Below are 21,330 nucleotides of genomic sequence, written 5' to 3'. Positions count from 1 at the left end.
GCAGGCACTGCATTATCGGCTGTGTGCAGGGGGGGGTAACCCCGTTCCTCGCAGTCGGGGTACCCACTGTGGCTCCGAGACGGCCGCCCGTGGTCTCTTCCCCGGGAGCGATGCTCCGTCCTTCCCGCCTTGGAAGGGACCCTCAGGACTACTGACATGGGACCGTCCCGGATACTTTGGGAGACGTCGCTAAATTAGTCCCACTCGTGTTAAAGCATATCTCCGCGGCAGCCCTAGGCTCAGCACCAAAGGGCCTGGTGGAAATGGGGGGAAGGAGAGGGAGATTTTTAGGGAGTGCGGGTCGGGAGATCTGCCTCTGCAGAGCTGAAATTCCCCCCTCACCTGCAAAACGCCCCACCTCAGTGATCTAGGGCGGGACACTCCTCGGTCTGCAGAACAGCCACCCACGGGGGAGGAAAAATACCCCTGGGACACATCCACCCGGTTCTCCGCACGGAAGCCCCGGGTCACGCGTGGCCGGGATAGCGCGGGGCCCGTGGGAGCGCCCGACAGGACCCAGCCGCAACCCACCCGGGAGAGCCGGCGGGGACGGCCGGTGCCGCGCTGCTCCGGCCAGCCGTGCTGCGAAAACGGGGGGGACGCTCCCGTCCCCATCCAATTTTTTTTTTTTTTTTTTTTTTTTTCTTCTCGGCGGGTGAAAGGTTTCCTCGCTGTGCCATGGGAAAAGATGCGAATATGCAAACGTTGTCTGGCATTGTCCCCGCTCAAGGTGAAAAGTTAAAGTATAAAAGCGGCGGGGGGAAGCTGAGAGGTGGTCTCCTCTTCAAAGGGGGGGCTGGCTGGGCCGGCAGAGCCGGCTGCCGCTCGCCCAGGAGCCGCTCTTCCAGGGCCGGCATTTCCAGCGGGTTTCCAAGGCTTCGGGGTGGGAAAAAGCGAATGTGCGAGGAGGGCACATCCCCGTGGGCTCCGCCACGCTACGGCGAGGGAATCGCCCTGCGGGGTGGCAGGCTCAGGGAGGAGGCGGATGGTTCCCCCCCCCCACCACCCCAGACTGGGTAGCCAGGCCCCTGCGGGCGGAGAGATGCTCCGGCCTCGCTCCAGCGTTGGGTACCACCAGCGGGTGTTTTAGGCGAAGGCACCCCCGGTTCTCGTCCCTTCCCGGCACCGGGGCCGAGGCTGGAACGGGGAGAGTGGGCAGCGCCCCACCTCGAAGCTCTGTAGGCACACACGCGTGGGGGAGGATGAGGCAGAGCCCTCGGAGGGGGGGAGTTCTCCTCTTACCTCTCCTTCATCGCCCGTGGCCGAGTGGGAGCGGGTAGGAAGCGGGTTAGAAAAAGCAGTTAGGCCGTCGCGGTGGGGTTTGTTGCTTAAAACAACCACGACAAAATAGCTTTGTGGATTTTTAATCAAAACTCCCTCCTCCTCCGCCCCTTCCCCCCCCCGCCCCACAGCCCCAAGCACGGAGAAGAGCTGGTTAAAGCGCTGCCTACAGATCGGCCGCGATACACGGCTCCCATATTCCCACCCTCGCCCTTAGATCTCCCTCTCTGTCTTTTGCAAGTCTCTTGATTTCATCCTTTGAACCTGTGATTGGAGGTTAAAGTGCACCAGGTTGCAATGGAAGGAGGAAGCTCTTAAACAATAAAGGCTTGAATATTTAGCTGTGATCAGGTCGCTGCCCTCTCCTTATCTTTTTAAATGCAAATCGTCTTTTAGGGGTAGTAGCTATATACCCAGCGCCTCCCCACGTCACCTGCCTTTGGAGTGTCTGGGCCATTACTAATAGAGCCTTGTAAACAATCGTTAATCATGTAAGTGCTGCCGGCCATTGGGTTCGGACCGGGAGCGCGGAGCGCAGCGCGGGGCCGCGGCCCCTCCGCCTGCCCCCTCCCCGCCCCGGGCAGCCCGGCCCCGAGCAGCATGCGGAGAGCGGCCGCCGGGGCCCCGCCAGCATGTACGTGAGCTACCTCCTGGAGAAGGACGGGCCCATGTACCCCGGGCCGGTGCGACACTCGGGGGGGCTCAACCTGGCGGCGCAGAACTTCGTGGGCGCCCCGCAGTACGCGGACTACGGCGGCTACCATGTGAACCTCGACAGCGCCCAGTCCCCCGGCCCGGCCTGGCCGGCGCCCTACGCCGCCCCGCTCCGCGACGACTGGGGCGCCTACGGCCAAGGGGCGCCGCCGCCCGCCGGCGCCGTCCACGGCCTCAACGGCGGCTCCCCCGCCGCCGCCGTGGCCTACAGCCCCGCCGACTACCACCACCACCACCCCCCCCACCACCACCACCACCACCCCCCCCCGCACGCCCACCACCACGCCGGCCCCGCGCCCCACTGCTCCGCCGGGGTCATGCAGCCCCCCAGCAACGCCGCCGCCGCCGCCCCCCCCCCCGAGCCTCTCTCCCCCGGCGGGCAGCGCCGCGGCCTCTGCGAATGGGTGAGGAAGCCGGCGCAGCCCCCCCTCAGCAGCCAGGGTAAGCGTGGGACGGGGTGGTGTGTTTAGGGGAGGGGGGGTGGGGGGGGGGGTGGGTGGGAAATGCCCCCGCCGACCGCTCCCCCATCCCGGGGCGCATCCGGCTCCTGGGGTCACCGTGCGCCGGGCGACGCGGCGACGGAGTTGGGGGGGGGGGGGGGTGGGGGGAAGCACCCCGAAACAAACCCGCTCCAGGGCTGGTCCTCGGAGGGACGGGGGGTGCCGGGTTCTGGCCGCGCTGCTGAGGGTGGCCCCGGGGCGGCAGGAGCGACCCTCCGCCGGGGAGCAGCCGCTGCGGGCCCCGAGGGGCGGGGGGGGGGGGGGGCCGGGGTGCCTCGGGGTGCGCTCCGGCGGAGCTGGGGGCGGAATGGCCCGGGATGCCGAGGAAACGCTCGCTCTCCCTCCCGCTGCTCCGCTCGTCCGCTTATAGCCACTTAGAAGATTTTTATAACCAATTATAGTCATATAAATCATCGGCCGGTGTCGCTCCGCATTTGTTTCTGAGTCACTGGGCGCCTACCCTTTCCTGAGCTCTCCGTGCGGCCGGGCCTCCCGGCCGGCGGCTGCCGCTGCCCGCCGACCCCTCCGGGCTGTGCCCCGGACCGGGGGGGGGGGGGGGGGGGGCCGGGAGGTGCGAGGGCGTGCCCCCCCCCCCCCCCTCCGACCCCCCCCTTCACCCCCGGTCCCCCGGCGGCGGGAGGCCGGCTGCGGCCGCGGCGGGCAGGACGGGGCAGGCCGTGGCCGGCGCCGCGCTCCCTTGTGATGTTAAATACCCCGCAGACCCTCTCCTTTATTCCCCCTCTCCGCATCTGCCAGGGGAGATGCGTGTCCCCCCACTTTGATATACGACTTCCACGACTATTGTCTCCTCTTTTTTTTTTTTTTTTTAATATATATATTTATACATAGTGGCCGAAAACCAGGGGTGGCGACTTTGGCAGTAAATAACGACTTCTACCCTTCCTCCCTCAGCCCCTGCCTTACGCGACGGACGGCAGGGCCGGTGGGGGCTCCGCGGGTGGCGTGGGATGGGGGTCCCGGCCACGCCCGCGGCCGCCGCGCCTCGGGGGAAGCCCCGGTGCCCCGGTGCCGGCACCAGCTACGCCCCGGGTGACGATGGCGGTGGAGCTCTCCCAAGCCCGTCGCGCTTCCCACAGCAGCCCGTGGTGTTCCCACAGTTTGGGCTTGTGCGGTGGTGGCCGGTCCCTTGTCTCCATTCAAATTCTGCCTTTGGAGCCAGTGTTTATGTTAATGTGCAGGGCTGGGGGGATGAAAGCGCCTGCCGCCATTTGTTCAGTAGTGGTAATTCAAACAGAATGTGGCTGTCATTAAGGCTTTGAGAAGGGTTTTTCTTTGATAAGATCTCCTTGTCCTGCATTGTTTGGGATTGTGTTCCCTATTCACTGGCTCTGGGGAGTTTTCTCTGATCAGGCTTGTATCTTTACAGGGTGCTTTTGTTGTGGTTTGCAGAAAGTTTACCTGAACAAAGTCAGCCTGCTAGCCATTAAGCACCTTGGGGGCAGAGACTCCCCGCCTCGGCTCCCTGGGGAACGGGAGGGCCGGGGACACAACCAGTTCAACAAGAAACCCTCGGGAGAAAGGAGGTCAGCGGCTGCGGCGGTGCAGGCTCACCAGCCGCTCGCTGGCATTCTCCTTCGGATTTCCTTGCGTTTGGTGGTTTTGTGTATATATATATATATATTTGGGTTTTTTTAATATTTTTTTTTTTGAGCGCTAAAGCTGCTCGTCGCGCTCCCCGGGTCACCGAGAAGTCGCTTTAGGCTCTGCCCCGACGCCGGGGGAGAGGCGGGGGGAGCCGGGCCGGAGCCCGAGGAGCCCCCGACGGCCGCTCCCGGTTCTCCACTCTTAGATCAGTCTTTCTCATTTAGAAACGAAACCTCCGTACCCTGAACGAGGCTTTTATTTCTTTTCCCTTCTCTTTTTACAAAGCTTGTTCTCGGTAGGGAAGGCAAAACAAAACCGAAAGCCAACAGCAAGCGCTCAATAAAGGTGTCCCAAGAGCAATGCCCGGGCGTGCTGCGGGGCCGGGCTGGCAACCGGGGCCGAGAGCCCGGCTCCTGGCTTGCCCTTACGGGGCAAGTCCCCCCCCCCCCGAGGGACTGTGAAACTGCTCCTCTCCCCCTCTGCTCGCTGTGCTCCGTGACGCCCCGGGCAGGCAGAAGCGAGTAGGGAGCTGGGGGGGGGGGGGGTTGTTGCTGATCATGCTCACCCTGCACCCCCAGGGAGGAGAGCCGCGCTCCATCCAGGCCCTTCGGCTTTCCCAACCCCGGCTTTCTTCTCCTCAGTTAAAACCAGGACGAAAGACAAGTACCGCGTCGTGTACACCGACCACCAGCGGCTGGAGCTGGAGAAGGAGTTTCACTACAGCCGCTACATCACCATCAGGAGGAAAGCGGAGCTGGCCTCCAACCTGGGGCTGTCGGAGAGGCAGGTCTGTCCCACGAGTGGCGCTCCCCACGCCCGCCACGTGCGGCCGGGATGCGCGGAGGGCTGGGGTGCCTCCGGGCCGGGGGTACGTGGGGCCGGGATGCGCGGGACAGGGATGCGTGGGGCCGGGATACACGGAACAGGGATGCTCACCCACTGCGCCCCCCCCCCCCCCCCCCCAACCTCGGAGGGGGGACTTCCCTGGGGAATCACACACACGCACACCCCCATCACTCCCCTCTCCCCCCCCCCCCCGCAGGTGAAGATCTGGTTCCAGAACAGGCGGGCCAAGGAGAGGAAGATCAACAAGAAGAAGCTGCAGCAGGCGCAGCCCGGCGGCGCGGAGCCCCCCAGCCCCGGTGCTTCGCTGCAGGGTCCCGCGGCGGGAGCGGCCGCCGCCGGGCTGGGCCCCGCCGCCCCGCAGTGACAGCGGCCGGGGGACCACGCACGGACTGCTGGAGGCCACGGCCACGGCCACGGCCACGGCGGGGCCGGGCCGGGCCGGGCCGGGGGGCCACGGTGGAAGCGGGCCCCCCCACCCCCCCCACCCCCCGCCTATGCACTACACCGCCCCGCGGGGCCGGCCGTGTGTACAGATGTACAGTGTATGTGTCTCGTCGTCCGGGGGAAGCGTGGCCATCGCTTTATTAATATTATTATTATTATTATGTTCGGGTGGTTTTTTTAACCCTGGAGTTTGTTAGATAAAAGGCGGGGGGCACTGCCTGCCAGTCGACCCCCGGTGAATCTCAGGGATCGGTCCAAAAGACCTTAGAAATGTTGTTGGGCTAACGATGAATTTTAACAGGAAAAAAAAAAATTAAAGCACATTTTTTTTTTATTTTATATTTTATTTTAGTTTTCTCTTGTAACCATAAATGCGCAAAATGTTCATCCTGCCCTAAGGGCCAGAGCAGACAAGATAAGGCGCTGTTTAAACGTTCAGAAGTGAATTGCTTAATGTTAGACACTTGTAAAAGAGCCCATAAATCTGGTGCTGATAGTCATCCAGCCAGATTTATTAGCCGCAGTGCAGAGAAATTGAAAGAATGAAGTCTCCTCTGAAAAAGGGGTCCTGTCACGCTGGAGTGAGGAGCCTTGTTTGTGTGTGCAAAGTCCCATCGGTTAAATGATGTGCTGTTTCTCACCTCATTACAGTTTTTGTCTTGTTTGGAGTTTATTTTTCCAATTAGTTTTCTGAAGTCTCCTTGGTTTTATTGGCTCTACGTAGGCTTCATCTCAGCCCCACCAGGAGGAGAAATCCTCAGAAGAGCCCTGTGCTGTACCAGATCCCACCTCGCCCAGGCTGCAGCCCGTTTCCACACGTGGGCAAGGTGGGGGGGTCCTGGAGAGAGATGCCAAACGACTCACCTAGCCAGCGACTAAAACCAGAGAAGTTCAGCTGATTGAGCCAAATCACCCTGGCTGTTTGCCGTGTGTACTTCTTGCTTTGGGCCAGGAGAAACCCCACTGAGAAGTGGGACCAGCTCCGGGATGGGAGCACTGTCCAGCCCCAAACACGTTATGTGGGTTTCTGACCTCCCCAGCATTTGGCCCCATGTTGGTCTGTTTTTCTCGTCAAATTTAGTTAAGATATCCCGTTTGCTTTCTTTGGGGCACTTTGTCTTTTTCCCTGCTGACCCTTTTCTCATCTTTTTGCTGAAAGCCAAAGCCAAATGCCAGCAGGATCTGCAGGGCTGCACAGGGAGGGTTGGTTTGCAAGGGCCTGGCCACACAGACAAGGTATCTCTCTGCTGGTGGAGCTTGGGGAAATGGTGAGCACCAGCCCCAAAGCCCCCCACGCTGGGTTTTGGCCACATGTAGCTCCACAGCTTGCTGGGCCAGGGGCTGGGTGGTGGCTGGCAAGCTGACAGAGGACGTGTGGCCATGCAAACCTGATCCAGGGCTCCTGAGCCTGGGCAAAGACCATGGTGGGGAGGCAGCACCTCCAGTGCAGGGAACCTGCTTGATTTTCTGCCTCGTGGGTAGTTTCTGAAGAGGGTTTGGCCAGGAAACATGGGTGCAGCGCCCAGGCAGTTATGCTCATTGCACACGGGGTTGACACACACCATGTCCTGCTGGGTCCGATGTCCACGGTTTGCTCTGAACCAGAGGAAGGCAGGAGTCAGATCCATCCTTATTTGCCTCTAAAGGGTCCTTGGATCTTTTTGGAGGAGCTGCTTTCCTGGGGACACCTAAAGCTCAGCACAACCCAAACTGAGGGACTTGGCTCTGCAGCACCAACCTTAAACCAGAGGAGAGCGGTTGCCCCAGGGGTGGCCAAGTTCAAAGGGCTTTGCAGGCCGGGTGGCCCACCCCTTCCTCTGTGCTCTTCCCAAGAGGGGGGAAGAGGGCCCTGGGGGGGGGGCAGCAACCATGCTGGCAGCCCCAGGCGGTGCCGTCCCTTCGAGGATGCCCTCTGGCACCTGGGGCCGCCCCCCCTGCATTGATCCCCAGCCCGGCTGCTGCCTCGAGTTGCTACGCGTTGCTGCGATACGCCTGTCAATAAACCCTGTTTGGATTGTGGAGCAGAGCGCAAGGTTTGTTTGTTTAGTGGTTAGAGGTTCAAAAGTCGGCATTGTCCCACTGCAAACGAGCACAAGTTTTTTCTCCCTAAGGAAAAGCTGGCTGTGGCGAGAGGGAGGGAGAGATATCGGTGGGCCCTTTTATTTGCTTCCAGGAATAATTAATGGCAGTGCGAAAAAAGATGACCAGGGAGTTATGAAAGGCCATCAATAAGTAAATTAATCACAGAAGATCTGGGGGTGTTAGAGGTGCTGCTTGGTGTGGGTTTGCTGGCATTTCTCTGTGCGCATGGGCCCGGGGTGGCAGAGCCCAGGGCTCCTTGCTGCGATGGCACGCAGCCGCCTCCAGCCCCAGCTGGGGCACAGCAACATTTGGGGTAGTTCCTTGTAGCCCTTCAGCAGTGTATTTCTCATTGGTTTTAATGCTGAAAGGATCAAAAATTCTCTTCCTTGCCTGTGGGACTTTTGAGAAAGAGAGTTCCCCCCATTGAGGTGAACTGCTTCATGTCCACAAAAGTTTTATGCCTCCAAAAAGTTCATCGGAGTCATATGAACAAGCTTGACACATTTTAAACATCCACATTCCAGATCTCTTCCTCTCTTTGCTAGTGAACATTCATTCTCTGAGATCTCCTCAGATTCTTGACGATGGCAATGCAGAACTCACATTTCTCAGTGTAAAAAGGAACTGACCAAACAAATTATATCCACACCCAGTTTCAAACATTTCCCCCCTCCCATCCCCAATCAAATAAACCACCAACCTTCCGGCTTCCTTTATATTCCTTGTGTACCATAAAGGAGCATAAAAAAGACACAAACCGGGTATCCTGGGGGGATATTTACAGGCACCTGGATCAGCCCAGTGCCTGGACCACAACATTGAACCAGAAGAACCATTTGGGAGAGGTGAGCTGGTTGTGGTGACCCACCACTCAGCCCACGGGTGTTTTCACCCCTCACAGAGCTCCCCACTGTCCTGCAGCAGTGAGCTGAGCTGGACCGGTGGGGCACGATGGGTCGGAGCCCCTGCCCCTTGCCTGCTTGGTAGGGGCTGGAGTAGGTGTTCTCGGAAATCCACTGCCCAGGCTGGGTAAAATCCAGGAATCAGAATGTTTGGCCCCAAAATTGCAGGGGTGCTGTCCCCTGCTCTCCCTCTCTTGACGGATTTTCCTGCTCCTATTCCTGTACAATAACAAAGCACTTAGGATCCCTTCTCTTGGGTTAGTTCTTAACCAAATATAAAACTTTCTCAAGAAAACTCTTTGAATTTGGGGCAAGGAATTACCATATGTGTCGTAGCCCACCATGGGAAGAACAGTAAGGTCTTTAGACAGAGGACTTGGATGGCATCTGAAGCAAATATCTGCTTTATCTGGTCTTAAGTATCTTTTAGAGGCAAGTTATGTGTCCTCATCCTGATAGCTGAGCACTCTGAATCTTCAGTATGAAGACAGTCAGCTTTTTAAAAAATAATAATAAAATCTTGTATCAGCAGTAATCAACAACTTCAGAGACACCCTCTCCCTCGTTTTTGCCCACAAGAGTGGCTTTGATGAGGCCAGCTGTTTCCATCTGTGGGTGAAGCAGCGGCTAGAAGCACACATCCAAGCCATATAACAAAGGGCAGAGCCCATCCTTCAGAAACCGAGGGGGATTTTGCTATGGGTGACCTAAATCCTGGCTCCAGAGGGCTGTGTGAGGCCATAGGTTTCTCTTTGCCTCTCTACCAGTGGCTGGAGTGGGAGAGGAAATCACTGAGTTTACAATTCTGTTGGCACAGCTCTGCTGGATGCAGTGCTTCAAAGCCAAAATTCATGACCAAATACTTTCCCTGGGTCCCACTCAGGTAATGGAGCTACGTGCTGAAGTTTAGAGCAGTTACAGCTGAAAGCAAAAGTTGAGCTGATGCCAGAGAAGCAGTGCTGGAGGCCTTCCAGGAGCAAACAGCTCGTAAATGGTTAGGAAAGTCAGCAGGACAGGAGTCTGCCAAAGGCACGTCCTGTTGCACAGGTAGCTCAGCAAGAAGGCAAGGCCACCTTGGCTTGAGAGGGCATGGGATGGGTGGCTTGATGCAGCAGAGCACAAGTGCCAGGAAGGTGCTCTGGGAATGCTAGGAAGCTCCCTAGCAAAACGGCTCTGGTTACTGGGGGGGAAGCCATGGCAGAGAAGTGTCAGGAACCTCTGGGAACAGATGGAGCCACACTCTTCTGGGAACCCTAGCAGCTCCCTGGGCTTTGCTCCAGCCGAGCTCCTCGGTGGAGCAGGACATCCCCCCTCTCCTCAGTGACGAGGAGGGGCTGCTTCCTTCTCACCTACCTGTTCTGCCACACTGCGACTCAGGTGAACACAAGCAGTTTCTTCTAATGAACGTCTGAGGTTCAGCAAAGCACCCTGTTCCGTTCTCAGTTTTTGGCACTTTCAGAAGCCAAACTTACCTTCTTTGAAAGAGGGGGACAGGCACTTGCTTGCAAAGGGACAGGAAAAATTTGAGCTATTCACTAAAACAAATAGTTTGTTGCCAGGAGACTGGGGCCAGAAACCCAGGAATCTCTTTCTAGCCCTGTATTTCTAATTGAAGTATCATCTATTTTGGGACAACACCCACTGGATCACCCTGCAGGTTCTTTCAAAGTATAGGAAGTGTGAGAAAAGAGAGAATGAAAACTCGTGGATGATTCTCATTTCATGTTCACATGGATATCTAGATACAGATCTGTGGCATTCAGCAGGCCCCAGTCCAATTAATCTTTGTCAAGATGGCAGGTAACAAGAATAATTTTCCTTTTGTTTCTGATTTCCTCCAATTATAATAATATATAACCTAATGTAATACCTAACATAATCTATCTATCTATAATAGGTAATATATCTGACCTATTGGTCAATGTAGAGGTTTTGATTCAAGTCCTCAAATTAATAAAAGTGCATCATTCCCTTGTGTGCTTCATAGAATCACAGACTGCTTTGGGTTGGATTTGGCCTTTAAAGGCCATCTAGTCCAACCCCTCTGCAATGAGCAGGGACATCTTCAACTAGATTGGGTTGCTCAGAGCCCCGTCTGACCTCACTTTGAATGTTTCCAGGGATGGGGCATCCACAACCTCACTGGGCAACCTGTTCCAATGTTTCACTACCCTCGTTGTAAAAGGTTTCATCATTGTGTCTAGTCTAAATCCACCCTCCTTTGGTTTAAACTTCCAATTGCTCATTTCCAACCTGCTGATCCCTAGCACTTGAGCTGGACTGAAGACAGATGCCAAATATAACATCTGGATTCATTATCTGCCTCCCGGTGCTCCGGCACCCAGGTGTAACAGGCAGGGTTGGAAAGAAAGCATTTACAAAAGAAGAGAACAAGCCAAACAGAGCACATGGACCTTTCCTGCTCTCAGCATTTTTCTTCCCTTAGTCAGCCAGGTATTTTTTGGCAGCTGTTGCAAGCTCATGTAGTTTTGATTTTGAGTCATATCCTGTTTCCCTGACAGACCTGTTGCTTTCCACAAAGTCACGGCCTGTCCTTCAGATAACTTGCATAGAGCCAAAGACCTTTGTGAGAGAAAAGCTGCCATATCTCTGGCATTCTTTGGAAAGGGATGCTCCTCACTTCAGAACATCCCCTCCTCTGCAGGCGAGTAAGACAAGCTTTCAGCTCAGGAAACCAAGATAGCTTGTGGTCTAATTTTTCCATGCCATGGTCTGACCATGCAAACAGAAAAAACTCTCAGGGCTACAAGACTTGCTTGGTACCTTGCTTCCCTGAGTGACAGCAGAAAGGCCAGTTAGGGCTTTCCAACAAGGGCTTTCTTGTAAGCAAGGCCTTGAAGAACGTCCTGCTGCAAAACTCAAATGTTGGAAACTGGGGGCATGATGCAGGGGCATCCACCATCAGGTGGGTCTCACAGTTTTTAAGATCACAGTTCTGCATTTAGGCATCTTGAATTGAAGATGGGCAAGACATGGACACCGGAGGCCTTCTGAGGCTGCAAAGGCATTTAAGCTCCTAAATCAAGCAGGAGTCAAGAGGCACTAGCATCCAAGATTTTTCTTCCTTTTCCCACAATTTGAAAACAAGCTAATCCCTCTCACCAAGACTGTCAGAATTGATATAAAGAGCTGTGTAACAGTTAACTGTTGAGATCTCTTTAAAGATAACTCAAGCTTTCAACTATATTTTAGGGAAATTCCAGTCCTCATCTAATCTAGAGATAATTCTTGGTTGTAATTTGTAAGATTTAAGAACATGAGAGGGAATTTACATTAGTTCTTAGTGAGAATCACCCCCTATCAGCAATACCAAATCATTTTTATTCTAGTTTAAAATAAAAATATGCTGCTTTGTGAATCATAAATTGCAATACTAGAAAAAAAATAAAATCATGAATTTTTCACATATAGTAAGTGCGGTATATTGTTTCTCTGGCAATGATGTTCAATTTTTAGAACTTTGATCCTCATCAAGATACTTATATGCATCTATAAATGTAGAGGTAACCACGGTGAGCTGAAAAGGGGTCTCTAAAAACATCTTGCGCAACTACTCCCAGGAATGTAGTGACTCAGAAGAAAAAGGGACTTTCTCTTATCAGGAACCTGTTTCTTCCTCCAGGACTTCAATCTAGAAACATGATCCTTTTGCTGTTCTCAGTAACGACACCCTGATTTTCCAAAGCCAAAGCAACATTTTGGCCCTCTCCTTCACTCTCAGTCACGCTCTCACCAAGCTCCCATTGTGGCTCCAAAGGTGTTTTCCATCCTTGATGGCCTGGCCTCCGCTGAGGGCTCCTGCTGGTAAAACATGCCCTGTGTTATCTCTTTGCCTGTGGGCACACACTTCTGAACTGGGGCAGGAAAACACAGCTTCCACTCTGGTCCAACGAAAGCAGCTGCCCGAGCAGGGGCAGCCGGGGCTGCCGTGGCAAGGGCTCAGCAGCCCCACCAAAGCCCAGGATGATCCAGGAGCTGGGGGGATTCAGCCCCTTCCCATGCACATCCTTCCCCAGGCATCCTACCGTGGGCACCAGAAAACTCACCTCCTTCCCCTCTTGGCCTAGGAAGGTGATCCGGTATCCTGCAGGGACTGGGAGGTGCCATCATACAGGCATCTTCATGCTGGCCCCTCATGCATGAGATAACAAAATTCAAGTGTAGAATGAAAAAGAAAAGGCAAGAAGGAAATTTCCTGGCCCATAGACAAGGAGTGAGGTCGCTTCTGCCACAGGAAGAGGGAGAGCTGGGGCTGCAGTGCCGGGTGTCCCAGGGGACAGGGGGGATGCCCGACTCCCCTTTCCTCAGCGGTACCTGCTGCTTCCCTGCCGAGAGGGAGCCCAAGCCCAGCTAATGCAGGCAGCAGTGCCACCAGCTCCGACTGGGCAGCTGCCTGTACCCCGGGAGGTTCCTGTGGTCGGTGGGAAGCCCAGACCAGTCTGTGATCCACTCTGAGGTCCAGAGCAAAGGGACGCCCTGCTTAGAGAGACATAAGTAAAAAGTAAATGCACCTCGGCAGCTTGCAGAGCCCACAAAAGACAAAAAAAAAAAAAAAAAAAAAAAAAAAGACAGGAAAGAGTGACTGCCCAGCAGCCACTGTTTTTTTCTAGCCAGGTCCCTCATGGTGTGCCACCATGCCACTCCCTTCCCTGGCCACCCATCCTGCTCAGCCAACCCGTCTCTTCCTGACAGCCCAGAGAAAAGCAAGGGCTGGTGTGAACTGCTAGGAGCAGGTCAGCACAAACCGATGATTCATGCTGGAGGAATCAGCAATGTGGTTTTATCTGACTTCAAATGTTTCAAGAAACAGTCCTGATGTTTAATCTTGCTCGGTATATTTTTTTCCTCTGTGAATATCATGCTCTACATACATTTTACGAAAGACGTGAGACTCGGCTTTCTCCCAAATCAGCACATACTCAGATCCCTACAGCAGTGTTCTTCAAATTCAAGTCAGACCTGGTTTAGAGGCTCCCACACTGGCTCCAGGCTGCTCACTGCTCTGGCACCCTACAGCATCAAAACGAGAGAGCAGAATACTTGTCTCACAAAGCCAAGCTCAGTGTAGTGGCACCTCTTCACTCCCATGGAAATTTTCTGAAGTCATCCAGAACCTGCTTAGATGACAGAAATCTTCCCTGCTGCCATCAAGATGCCCACTTGATAAGCCACAGAAGCAAAGGTCAAGCTGGATTCCTACATCTGGTCTAAGAAATTAAGAAGTTCCAGGAAAAATTCCTGGGTGCTGCAGCTCAGTCAGCTGGGTCGGGAAATGGGTAGCATGGTCCACAGCCAGCTCTTGGCTTGGGCCAGCTCTTGCTTGTCTGAGGAACTCCTGGCCAGGGTTTGAGAGGTAGCACAAGCAAGGCACTATTCCCAGCATGTGGTTTGGGTGCAACCAACCTGTCTTAGAGGGTAACAGAGAAGTCATCTGCATATGGGCCATTTGGTGACATATGGCCTCAGTGCTGAGGGGTGATCTGGGGTGTGTTCAGTTTCTGGGTGTAGATGCAGTCTCAGATTCATAAGTGGCATTAAAATCACATAAGCCAGTTCAGGAAAAGCTTTCCTTCTCATGTTTTTGTAAGACCTGGAGATGTGAACACACTTAGTGAGATGTCCCAGGAGATCTACTCCTTTCTGTTTGCTTCCTCAGCAGGAAGGCAAAACCAGCAGAATCATGGTAGATGCTCCAGCTGTGCTGAATTCACAGTACTGATTTCTGCTGCTATTGCCAAGAAGCTGCCCAGAATTGAGCCTGTGCAGCTCGTAAGGCTGAATGGGCAGGATGAGGACAGCTGCCAACACCCGTGTGCCAACTCCAACCTGCTGGCACGCTGACCAAGAGCAATCTGAGTCTTTGGCTTCCAGCAGGAAATTGCTACCTGTTTCTTCACAGCCAAAACTGTTCTCATTGCCAGGATGTTGGTGCTATGGGGAGGGAATGGGCCTGTGACATGCTCCAGGAGCATGTGATTTTTTTGCATCATGAAGGTTTGGAACCACAGCTGATTACTTCCAAACTGCAGCAGAGTCAGCAGTGGTCCCCGTGCTGCTCAGCAAGTACCTTCTGCTCACTGCCTGTATTAGCACAGCCCTCCTTTGCTTTGCCATTCACCTGCCTCCTTCCCCTTATCCCTCTGCAGAGATGCTGGTGTTCTGCAGCTGCCTGCTGGGTGGATTCTGTGTAGGAGTCCAGGGATCTGAGTGAAAGAAAGAGAGAGGGCGAGAGAGAGAGGGGGGGGGGGAAGAAAGAAAGAATGAAAGAAGGAAAAAGAGACAGATAAAAGAAAGAGGAGAAAAGGGGGAGAAAGAGAGAAAGGGAGAGATAACAAGAGAAGGGGGGGGAGAGGAGAGAGAGGAGAGGAGAGGAGAGGAGGAGGAGAGGAGAGGAGAGGAGAGGAGAGGAGAGGCGAGGAGAGAGGAGAGGAGAGGAGAGGAGAGGAGAGGGAGAGGAGAGGATAGGAGAGGAGAGGAGAGGAGAGGAGAGGAGAGGGAGGAGAGGAGAGGAGAGGAGATGAGAGGAGAGGAGAGGAGAGGAGAGGAGAGGAGAGGAGAGGAGAGGAGAGGAGAGGAGAGGAGAGAGAGGAGAGGAGAGGAGAGGAGAGGAGAGGAGAGGAGAGGAGAGGGAGAGGAGAGGAAGAGGGAGAGGAGGGGAGAGGAGAGGAGGGGGAGAGGAGGGGAGGGGAGAGGAAGGGGAGAGGAGGGGAGGGAGAGGAGGGGAGAGGAGGGGAGAGGAGAGGAGGAGAGAGAGGATGGAGAGGAAGAGAGAGAGAAAAGAGAGAAAAAGATGAGAAAAGAAAGAGAAAAGAGAAAAGAGAGAAAGAGAGAAAAGAGAGAAAAGAAAAGAAAGAGAGAAAAGATATCAAGAAGGAAAGAGAGAAAAAGAGAGAAAAGAAGAGAGAGGAAAAGAAGAGGAAAAGAAGAGAGAAAAGAGAAGAAAAGAGGAAAAGAATAAGAGAGAAAAGATCTGAGAAAAGTAGAGAAAAGAAGAAAGAGATGAAAAAAGAGAGAAAAGAAGAGAGAAAAGAGAGAAAAGAAGAGAGAAAAGAGAGAAAAGACGAGGAGAAAAGAGAGAAAAGAAGAGAAAAGATGAGAAAAGAAAAGAAAAGAGAGAAAAAGAGAGAAAAGAGAGAAAAGAGAGAAGAAAAGAGAGAGAAAAGAGAGAAAAAAAAAGAGAGAAAAGAGAGAAAAGAGAGAAAGAGAAGAAAAGAGAGAAAAGAGAGAAAAGAGAGAGAAAAAGAGAGAAAAGAGAGAGAAAAGAGAGAAAAGAGAGAAAAAGAAGAAAAAGAGAGAAAAGAGAGAAAAGAAAGAGAGAAAAGAGAGAAAAAGAGAGAAAAGAGGAGAAAAGAGAGAGAGAGGGAAAGAGAGAAAAAGAGAGAAAAGAGAAAGGAAAAAGGAAGAAGAGAAAAAAGAAAGAAGAAGACAGACGAGGCGGTCGGGCGCCGCTCGCTCCCCGCGGGGCCGCGCGGCCCCGCCCCTGCCGGGACCCCCGGCGCTGTCGCGGCGCGGCGGCAGGGGGCAGCGTGGCGGCGGCGGGGCCGGGGGCGTGGGGGCGGGGCGGCGGCGGAGGGTCCGGCGCTGCCGGAGCGGGCCCGGCCCCGCGGCGCTGCCCCTCTGCCCCCCCCCCCCCCCCCCCCCCCCGGGCCGGGAGCGCAGCCCGCCGTGCCCGCCGTACGGGGATTCCGCCCGGCGCCGCCTGGGATCAACACGAGGGGTTTGGAAACCGCTCAGTACCCGTTGCCCACCGGGCAGCGCAGCAGCACCGAGCGCAATTCCCCTCGTCTTCCTCTCTCTGCAGTTTTTGTGGGTTTTTTTTCCCCCCTTTTTTTTTTTTTTTTTCAAACGCTTGTTGCTGCTGCAATACAAGACATCAGCCGTTGCTGTCATGTAGAACACAACCCCATAGAGTGGAACCTGCAAATGGCTGTGGCACCATCTGGAGAGCCCTGGTGGCACTAAAGAAAGTCATTATCAGTCCTACACAAACCACGCTTGAATGGCTGAACAAATTCCTCCTCCTCCTCCTCGCTTTTCCATCCTCAGAGCTCCACACACACGACACCCCCGGTAATCCTCCTTCACAGCTGCTCTCCAGCAGTCTGGTCCAAAGCCCGTTCAGATCAGTTCTGTTGGCTGCAGTTATCTTTGGACCATGGCCTAGATCTCCTTTGCTGGCTCTTGGCTTTATGCCTCTTCCATGCCCTCACTTGGAACGGTCTCTGCCTGCCTGAAGGCTCTCTTTCATCAAATTTTCCTTAGTCCCAGTTTGTTCAGGATGCCTCTCTACACCGGGGAAATGATGGCTTCAGAAAACATACTGGTATGTGGCAGGGTCTGTCTAAGAGATGACAGAAGATGAGGAGTTTGCTAGCAAAGGGGGGGTATCTCTTGGAGTGTCAGCAGGGAAATAAAGGTGGCCAACAACCAAGAATGTGTTGGGCCTCCAAAAGAAACTTAAGCAAGGCAAGGAAGGTCTTCAGCAGGACGAGGCAGGAGGCTGCTGATGAGGAGAGCATCGAACTGGTACATTCCCAAAGTAAATGAATGTATTAACCCAGTTTCAAACAGGACAGTACTGGTGCGGCAGAGGTGAGGGTGGTGGCAAGGGGACTCCTCAAAAATAAAGCTGGAGCATTTTCAAGGGCTCAGTTCATCCAGCCGCCTTTTCCTTGGTTACACTGACTGTAGTCATGGGATTGCTGATGGGGCTGTGCCTAACCTGCTTCTCAAGCTGACTAGTGGGGAGACTCTGCCTGCCTCTCCAGGCAATTTCTTCTCGCTCTTCTCACTGTTTCTCACTTTTCTCGCTGTAAGGAAGGGTCCCAAAGCATCTGCTTCATCCACATTTCTTCTTGTCATTGCTGCTCCCCCACAATGGGCACAGGACAGCTCTCTCTTCTTTGCAGCCATGTCCTTGTTTCTAAAACTTACTGTATTTTTTCTCAGTCTGCTCTTATGGCCAAATTTAGATATAAGCTCATCGGAGAAATGCCCTTTTTTTTTTTTTTTTTTTTTTTTTTTTTTTTTTTCCACAGCAAAACAGGATAAGCCCTATGGTTCTTTCTAAAGCTGAATATAAACAGAAATTTCAGAAGTACAACATCATGGTTATATACACAAATGCTTGGAAAGCAGGACTTGCAAGGACCAACCTTGTCTGAGCAGCCTTCAGTTTATTCTCAAACACATGGCCTTGAGACCCACTCTTGAGTGCTGCAGTTGCAAATTTTTCCTCCCTCAGGATCCCCATGCAGAGGCTGTAGCAGTGGATGAAACTCGAGGCTGCACAGGGAGTGTCCCCTTTCCTTGGTCTCCCTTTCCACAAGGAGCTTTGAAGGTACCTGTGGCTTTCACCCATCTCTCATTCTCTCTTACGGGTTCCTCCCCAAGCAGAAATCTACCTGGGCCAGAAGCATGACTAACATCTAGCAGAGGAGTTAGAAGGGGTTAGAGAAACAGGAGTGCCCTCCAAGCACTTCTCAAGCTGTCAGATAAAATCACCTCTCACAGGTTTTACTCCCTCTCCCCGCTCTTCCAGCAGCCGTGCTTCATCCACAGTCCCATGGGTCACGCTCCTTCTGCCTCCCTGCCTGCCTCTCCCTGGCCCCCAGATCCTGCAGGAGCTCCCAGTGCAGATACAAATGCAGATACAAGTGCGGGGTGAGTTGTTTTTAAGCCAAAAGTCAGCAGTTTTTGCAGGACGATAAGTGTGGTGTTGGATCGGTGAGCTCAGCTGTCTCGTTCAGCTGCTTCGTGTTTGTTCCAGAAACAGCAGAGAGGGAGCAGTAGCACTTTGGATTAACGTGACATGCCACTGCACCCTCAGACTGGGATGTGATGGCTTTCTGGCTCCTTCCCATCCACTGGTGCTCCCCAGCTCTGCCCTTGCCTGACAGGTACTCCATCTGCATCCTTGCTTTCTGTCCCAGCGTAGCCCTGAAGGAGAGAGGGGATTTGAAAGCAAACTGTGCCTCTTCTCTTCCTCACTGTCATTTTTCTGGCTCCCAGCCCCAGCTCCTTCTCTGTGCCATGGAGAGAAGTCCTGTCTCTCCAGTTGCTCTCTCCCTGGCTGGGTTTTAGCTCCTGCTGCATCCTCTTCTATCTCCCACTCCAGGCTTCAGAACCAGGCACAGAGCCAGGCTGGCATTGCACATGCGTGCAGAAGAAACACCACATCTCCCTCAGTCTGAATTCCCCAACTCGACGCTGGCATAGTCTGCAGGTGCCAGCTTGCCTCTTCCTTGGTCCTGACCTTAACCTGTAAAAGCTCTCCCTCTCCTGAGCCTCCCTCTCCCTCCTCTCCCCAGGGTTTGCAGGTTTACAACCAGTGAAGAATGAAGCCCTGATGTATCTAGTGACCACATCTGGAGAAAAACCACGGACACTAAGATTTTCCAGCAAGCTATTGCTGCTCTCAGCCCTCTGTCATCTAATTGCCAGGACTCCGTTGGGAGGGCAAGATTTTTCAGATCTTCCATGAGCAACGCTGGTGTGTGGCTTACCTCACTTCTCAGGGCTAAGCTGAGAGGATGGGATAAAAACAGGCACAGGAGCAAAGGGGCCTTTGCTGGAGCAGGACATAAATCTGCTACCCCAAATGGACTTTTATCTCACACATCTCTGCAATTTTCCTGACAATTTCCAGTGCCTGCATCTAAAGCAATTGGGATGATTTTTCCCAGGAACTGTAAGGCAGCTCTTTGAGATGTTTTGCCCAAAATAGCTTTATTTAGAGCCCTAGGCGAGCTGGACTGTGTGTACCTGATCTGTAATGACCAAGGACACTTGGAACAAACACCACATCTAACAGTCAATAACCACTAGTGAAGACAAATTGCAAGAAACGAAAATCTCTGCTGGCATCCCAACACTTTCCCTTAGCGTATGGACCAGGAGGAATGTAGAGATGGGTGAGCAAACTCTATCACATCACAAGGGCGAATTAGACTTCCCCCTAAGGAAAGGTGCAAGCTGCCACTAACAGCTATGTAAAACACACAAATCACCTGTTTTCTGTCTCATGGCTTATTCCCTAGAAGCAGAATAGCATTCCCAGCTAATGAGCTCATTGGTGTCATAATCCTGTAGCTGTTGAGGTCTTGGCACTACATCAGTTACCTTTTTCTTCACACTTCTCCATTTATGCCTTCCTCTGGCTTCTCCCCATAACAAACCAAACTGCTTCAGCCTCCACTTGCCTCTCCTCTGACCCCTCCTGTTTTCAGTGCCAGCTCATCCCTCTGCCCATCCACTCGTTGATGGTGTTGCCTTCCATCACTGCTTGGAGTTCCTCTGCTTGCCTCGTCAGCCCAGCCTCTCTGGCTTCTGCTTTTTGAGTTCTGGGGAAACAGCTTTTACCCATGTCTCTAATAAGTCTCTCATGAGCCAGAAGGTACTTAGAAAATTTTTTTTTTTCTCAAAATCTTGTCCTTTGGCTTCTTGGGAGGCTGTTTTAAAGAGAAGGGAAATATACTGTCTTCTCCTTGCTCACAGGACAAGAAACCAAGGGCTGTAACTGCAACAGGTAAGACCGGTTGGATGTTAGGAAAATACACTCATGGTAGGAATAATGATCCACCAGAACAGAATGCAACTGGGAAATCTTCAGCTTTTCAGGCCTTAGTGAAGAGGACAGAGCAACAAGTCTGGAGTGATCCTGCTTTATGCAGTGGATATGCAGTGGGAACCTCAGTGGTTCCAGTTTCAATTCTCTTTTTGCTCCTTCAGGGGTATTCTGAAGGAATCCCCTTCACGCCCATTAAGGGTCATGTGGCTCTATGTATTATGGTCCTTTTCTCTGTCTTTACCTCCACCCAACCTCATGCACAGCTCAAAATGCTGTCTTGCACACCTGCCATCAGATGTACCTCTTTCTATTTGAAGTGAAACTGTCTCACTGAGGTCTGTGGGGTGAACATACCCAAACCATCAACGATGTGGCAGCAGAGGGTGAAGCTGTGAGCACGTTTCCAATCACAACTTCAAGAACCAGCTGTGACTTTAACAGCTAGCTTTACCACATTCATTCCAGGATAAAGGATTTGATGCATTCAAAGTAGAGAGGGTTTCCCCTCGTCCCCCCTTTTTGGCCATTTTAATTCTTGGGATAAAGACTCAGCTTACAGAGTGGACTGAAAAAAAAGCAGGATTTGCTGGTCTGCCAGCTTATCTTGAGCAATGTCACCTCACACAGTCTCACCCTTAGCCAAATACTGACTCACCAACAAGGGGTTAGCAGTGGAAAAGGAGAGAGGGCATAGCAGATGACGGATCAGCTCTCACTGCTGGGAACTTGGCGGGGAGTGAGACACGTGTATTTTCAATTGGAGGGAGCTGAGCAGTTGTGCTGAAGTGTAACTAAAAGCCAGGATGCAAGGGGGCTGCTTTGCTACTGCTTGCTACAGAGAGGTACAGCCTCCTCTCCAGGAGGGGTTGCGTTCGAAATATGACTCTGGAGCCCTACGATGCCGCACCCAGCTAAGGCTCCCAGAAGGTAACTGTTTGCTTTTCTCTGGAGAAGGGTTTGGGCCCAGGGAAGCGGTGTTCAAACACAGGTCTCTGCACTGCCCAGGACCTGGTATCCCTCCCCTACCTTCACCTTGGTCTTGAGACAGCTTGGTCTCCCAGCACGGGCTGCGGGTGCCCTCCGTTCTCTCCAAAAGGAGTTCCCTTTCCTGGTTCTGGTTCCTTCTTGGGCCATTGAAGTCACTAAACCCTGCCTGACTCTGCTCAGTGCTTTGAGGTCAGCAGGGAATGTCCAACACAGGCATACTTAAATATATAATAGCACGCACTGCCTCTGCTCAAACAAAATACCAGCATGCTACCAGTTGTGCATGAAGACAACTCTTTTCCACTATCCACTATCAAGTCTAGCCCTCTAAGTAGAGATGGAAACCTTCACACCATCTGCTTTCCATGCCTACTAAATG

At 53.3% G+C, this 21,330-nt stretch overlaps 1 protein-coding gene across 1 annotated transcript; it reads left to right on the top strand.

Annotated features, from left to right (window-relative positions):
• The first annotated feature begins 1,913 nt into the window (after nucleotides 1-1,913).
• CDX2 (caudal type homeobox 2) lies at nucleotides 1,914-5,310 on the top strand. The gene is made up of 3 exons (XM_042792997.1): nucleotides 1,914-2,436; nucleotides 4,742-4,887; nucleotides 5,143-5,310. Exons 1-3 carry the CDS (start codon nucleotides 1,914-1,916, stop codon nucleotides 5,308-5,310), a joined length of 837 nt encoding a protein of 278 aa, XP_042648931.1.
• Nucleotides 5,311-21,330: the final 16,020 nt, after the last annotated feature.

Source organism: Tyto alba, unplaced genomic scaffold (genome assembly GCF_018691265.1).
Source record: "Tyto alba isolate M040663 unplaced genomic scaffold, T.alba_DEE_v4.0 Super-Scaffold_2, whole genome shotgun sequence".
In the NCBI taxonomy this organism is placed as follows: domain Eukaryota; kingdom Metazoa; phylum Chordata; class Aves; order Strigiformes; family Tytonidae; genus Tyto; species Tyto alba.
This window is presented reverse-complemented; position numbering and strand designations above follow the sequence as displayed.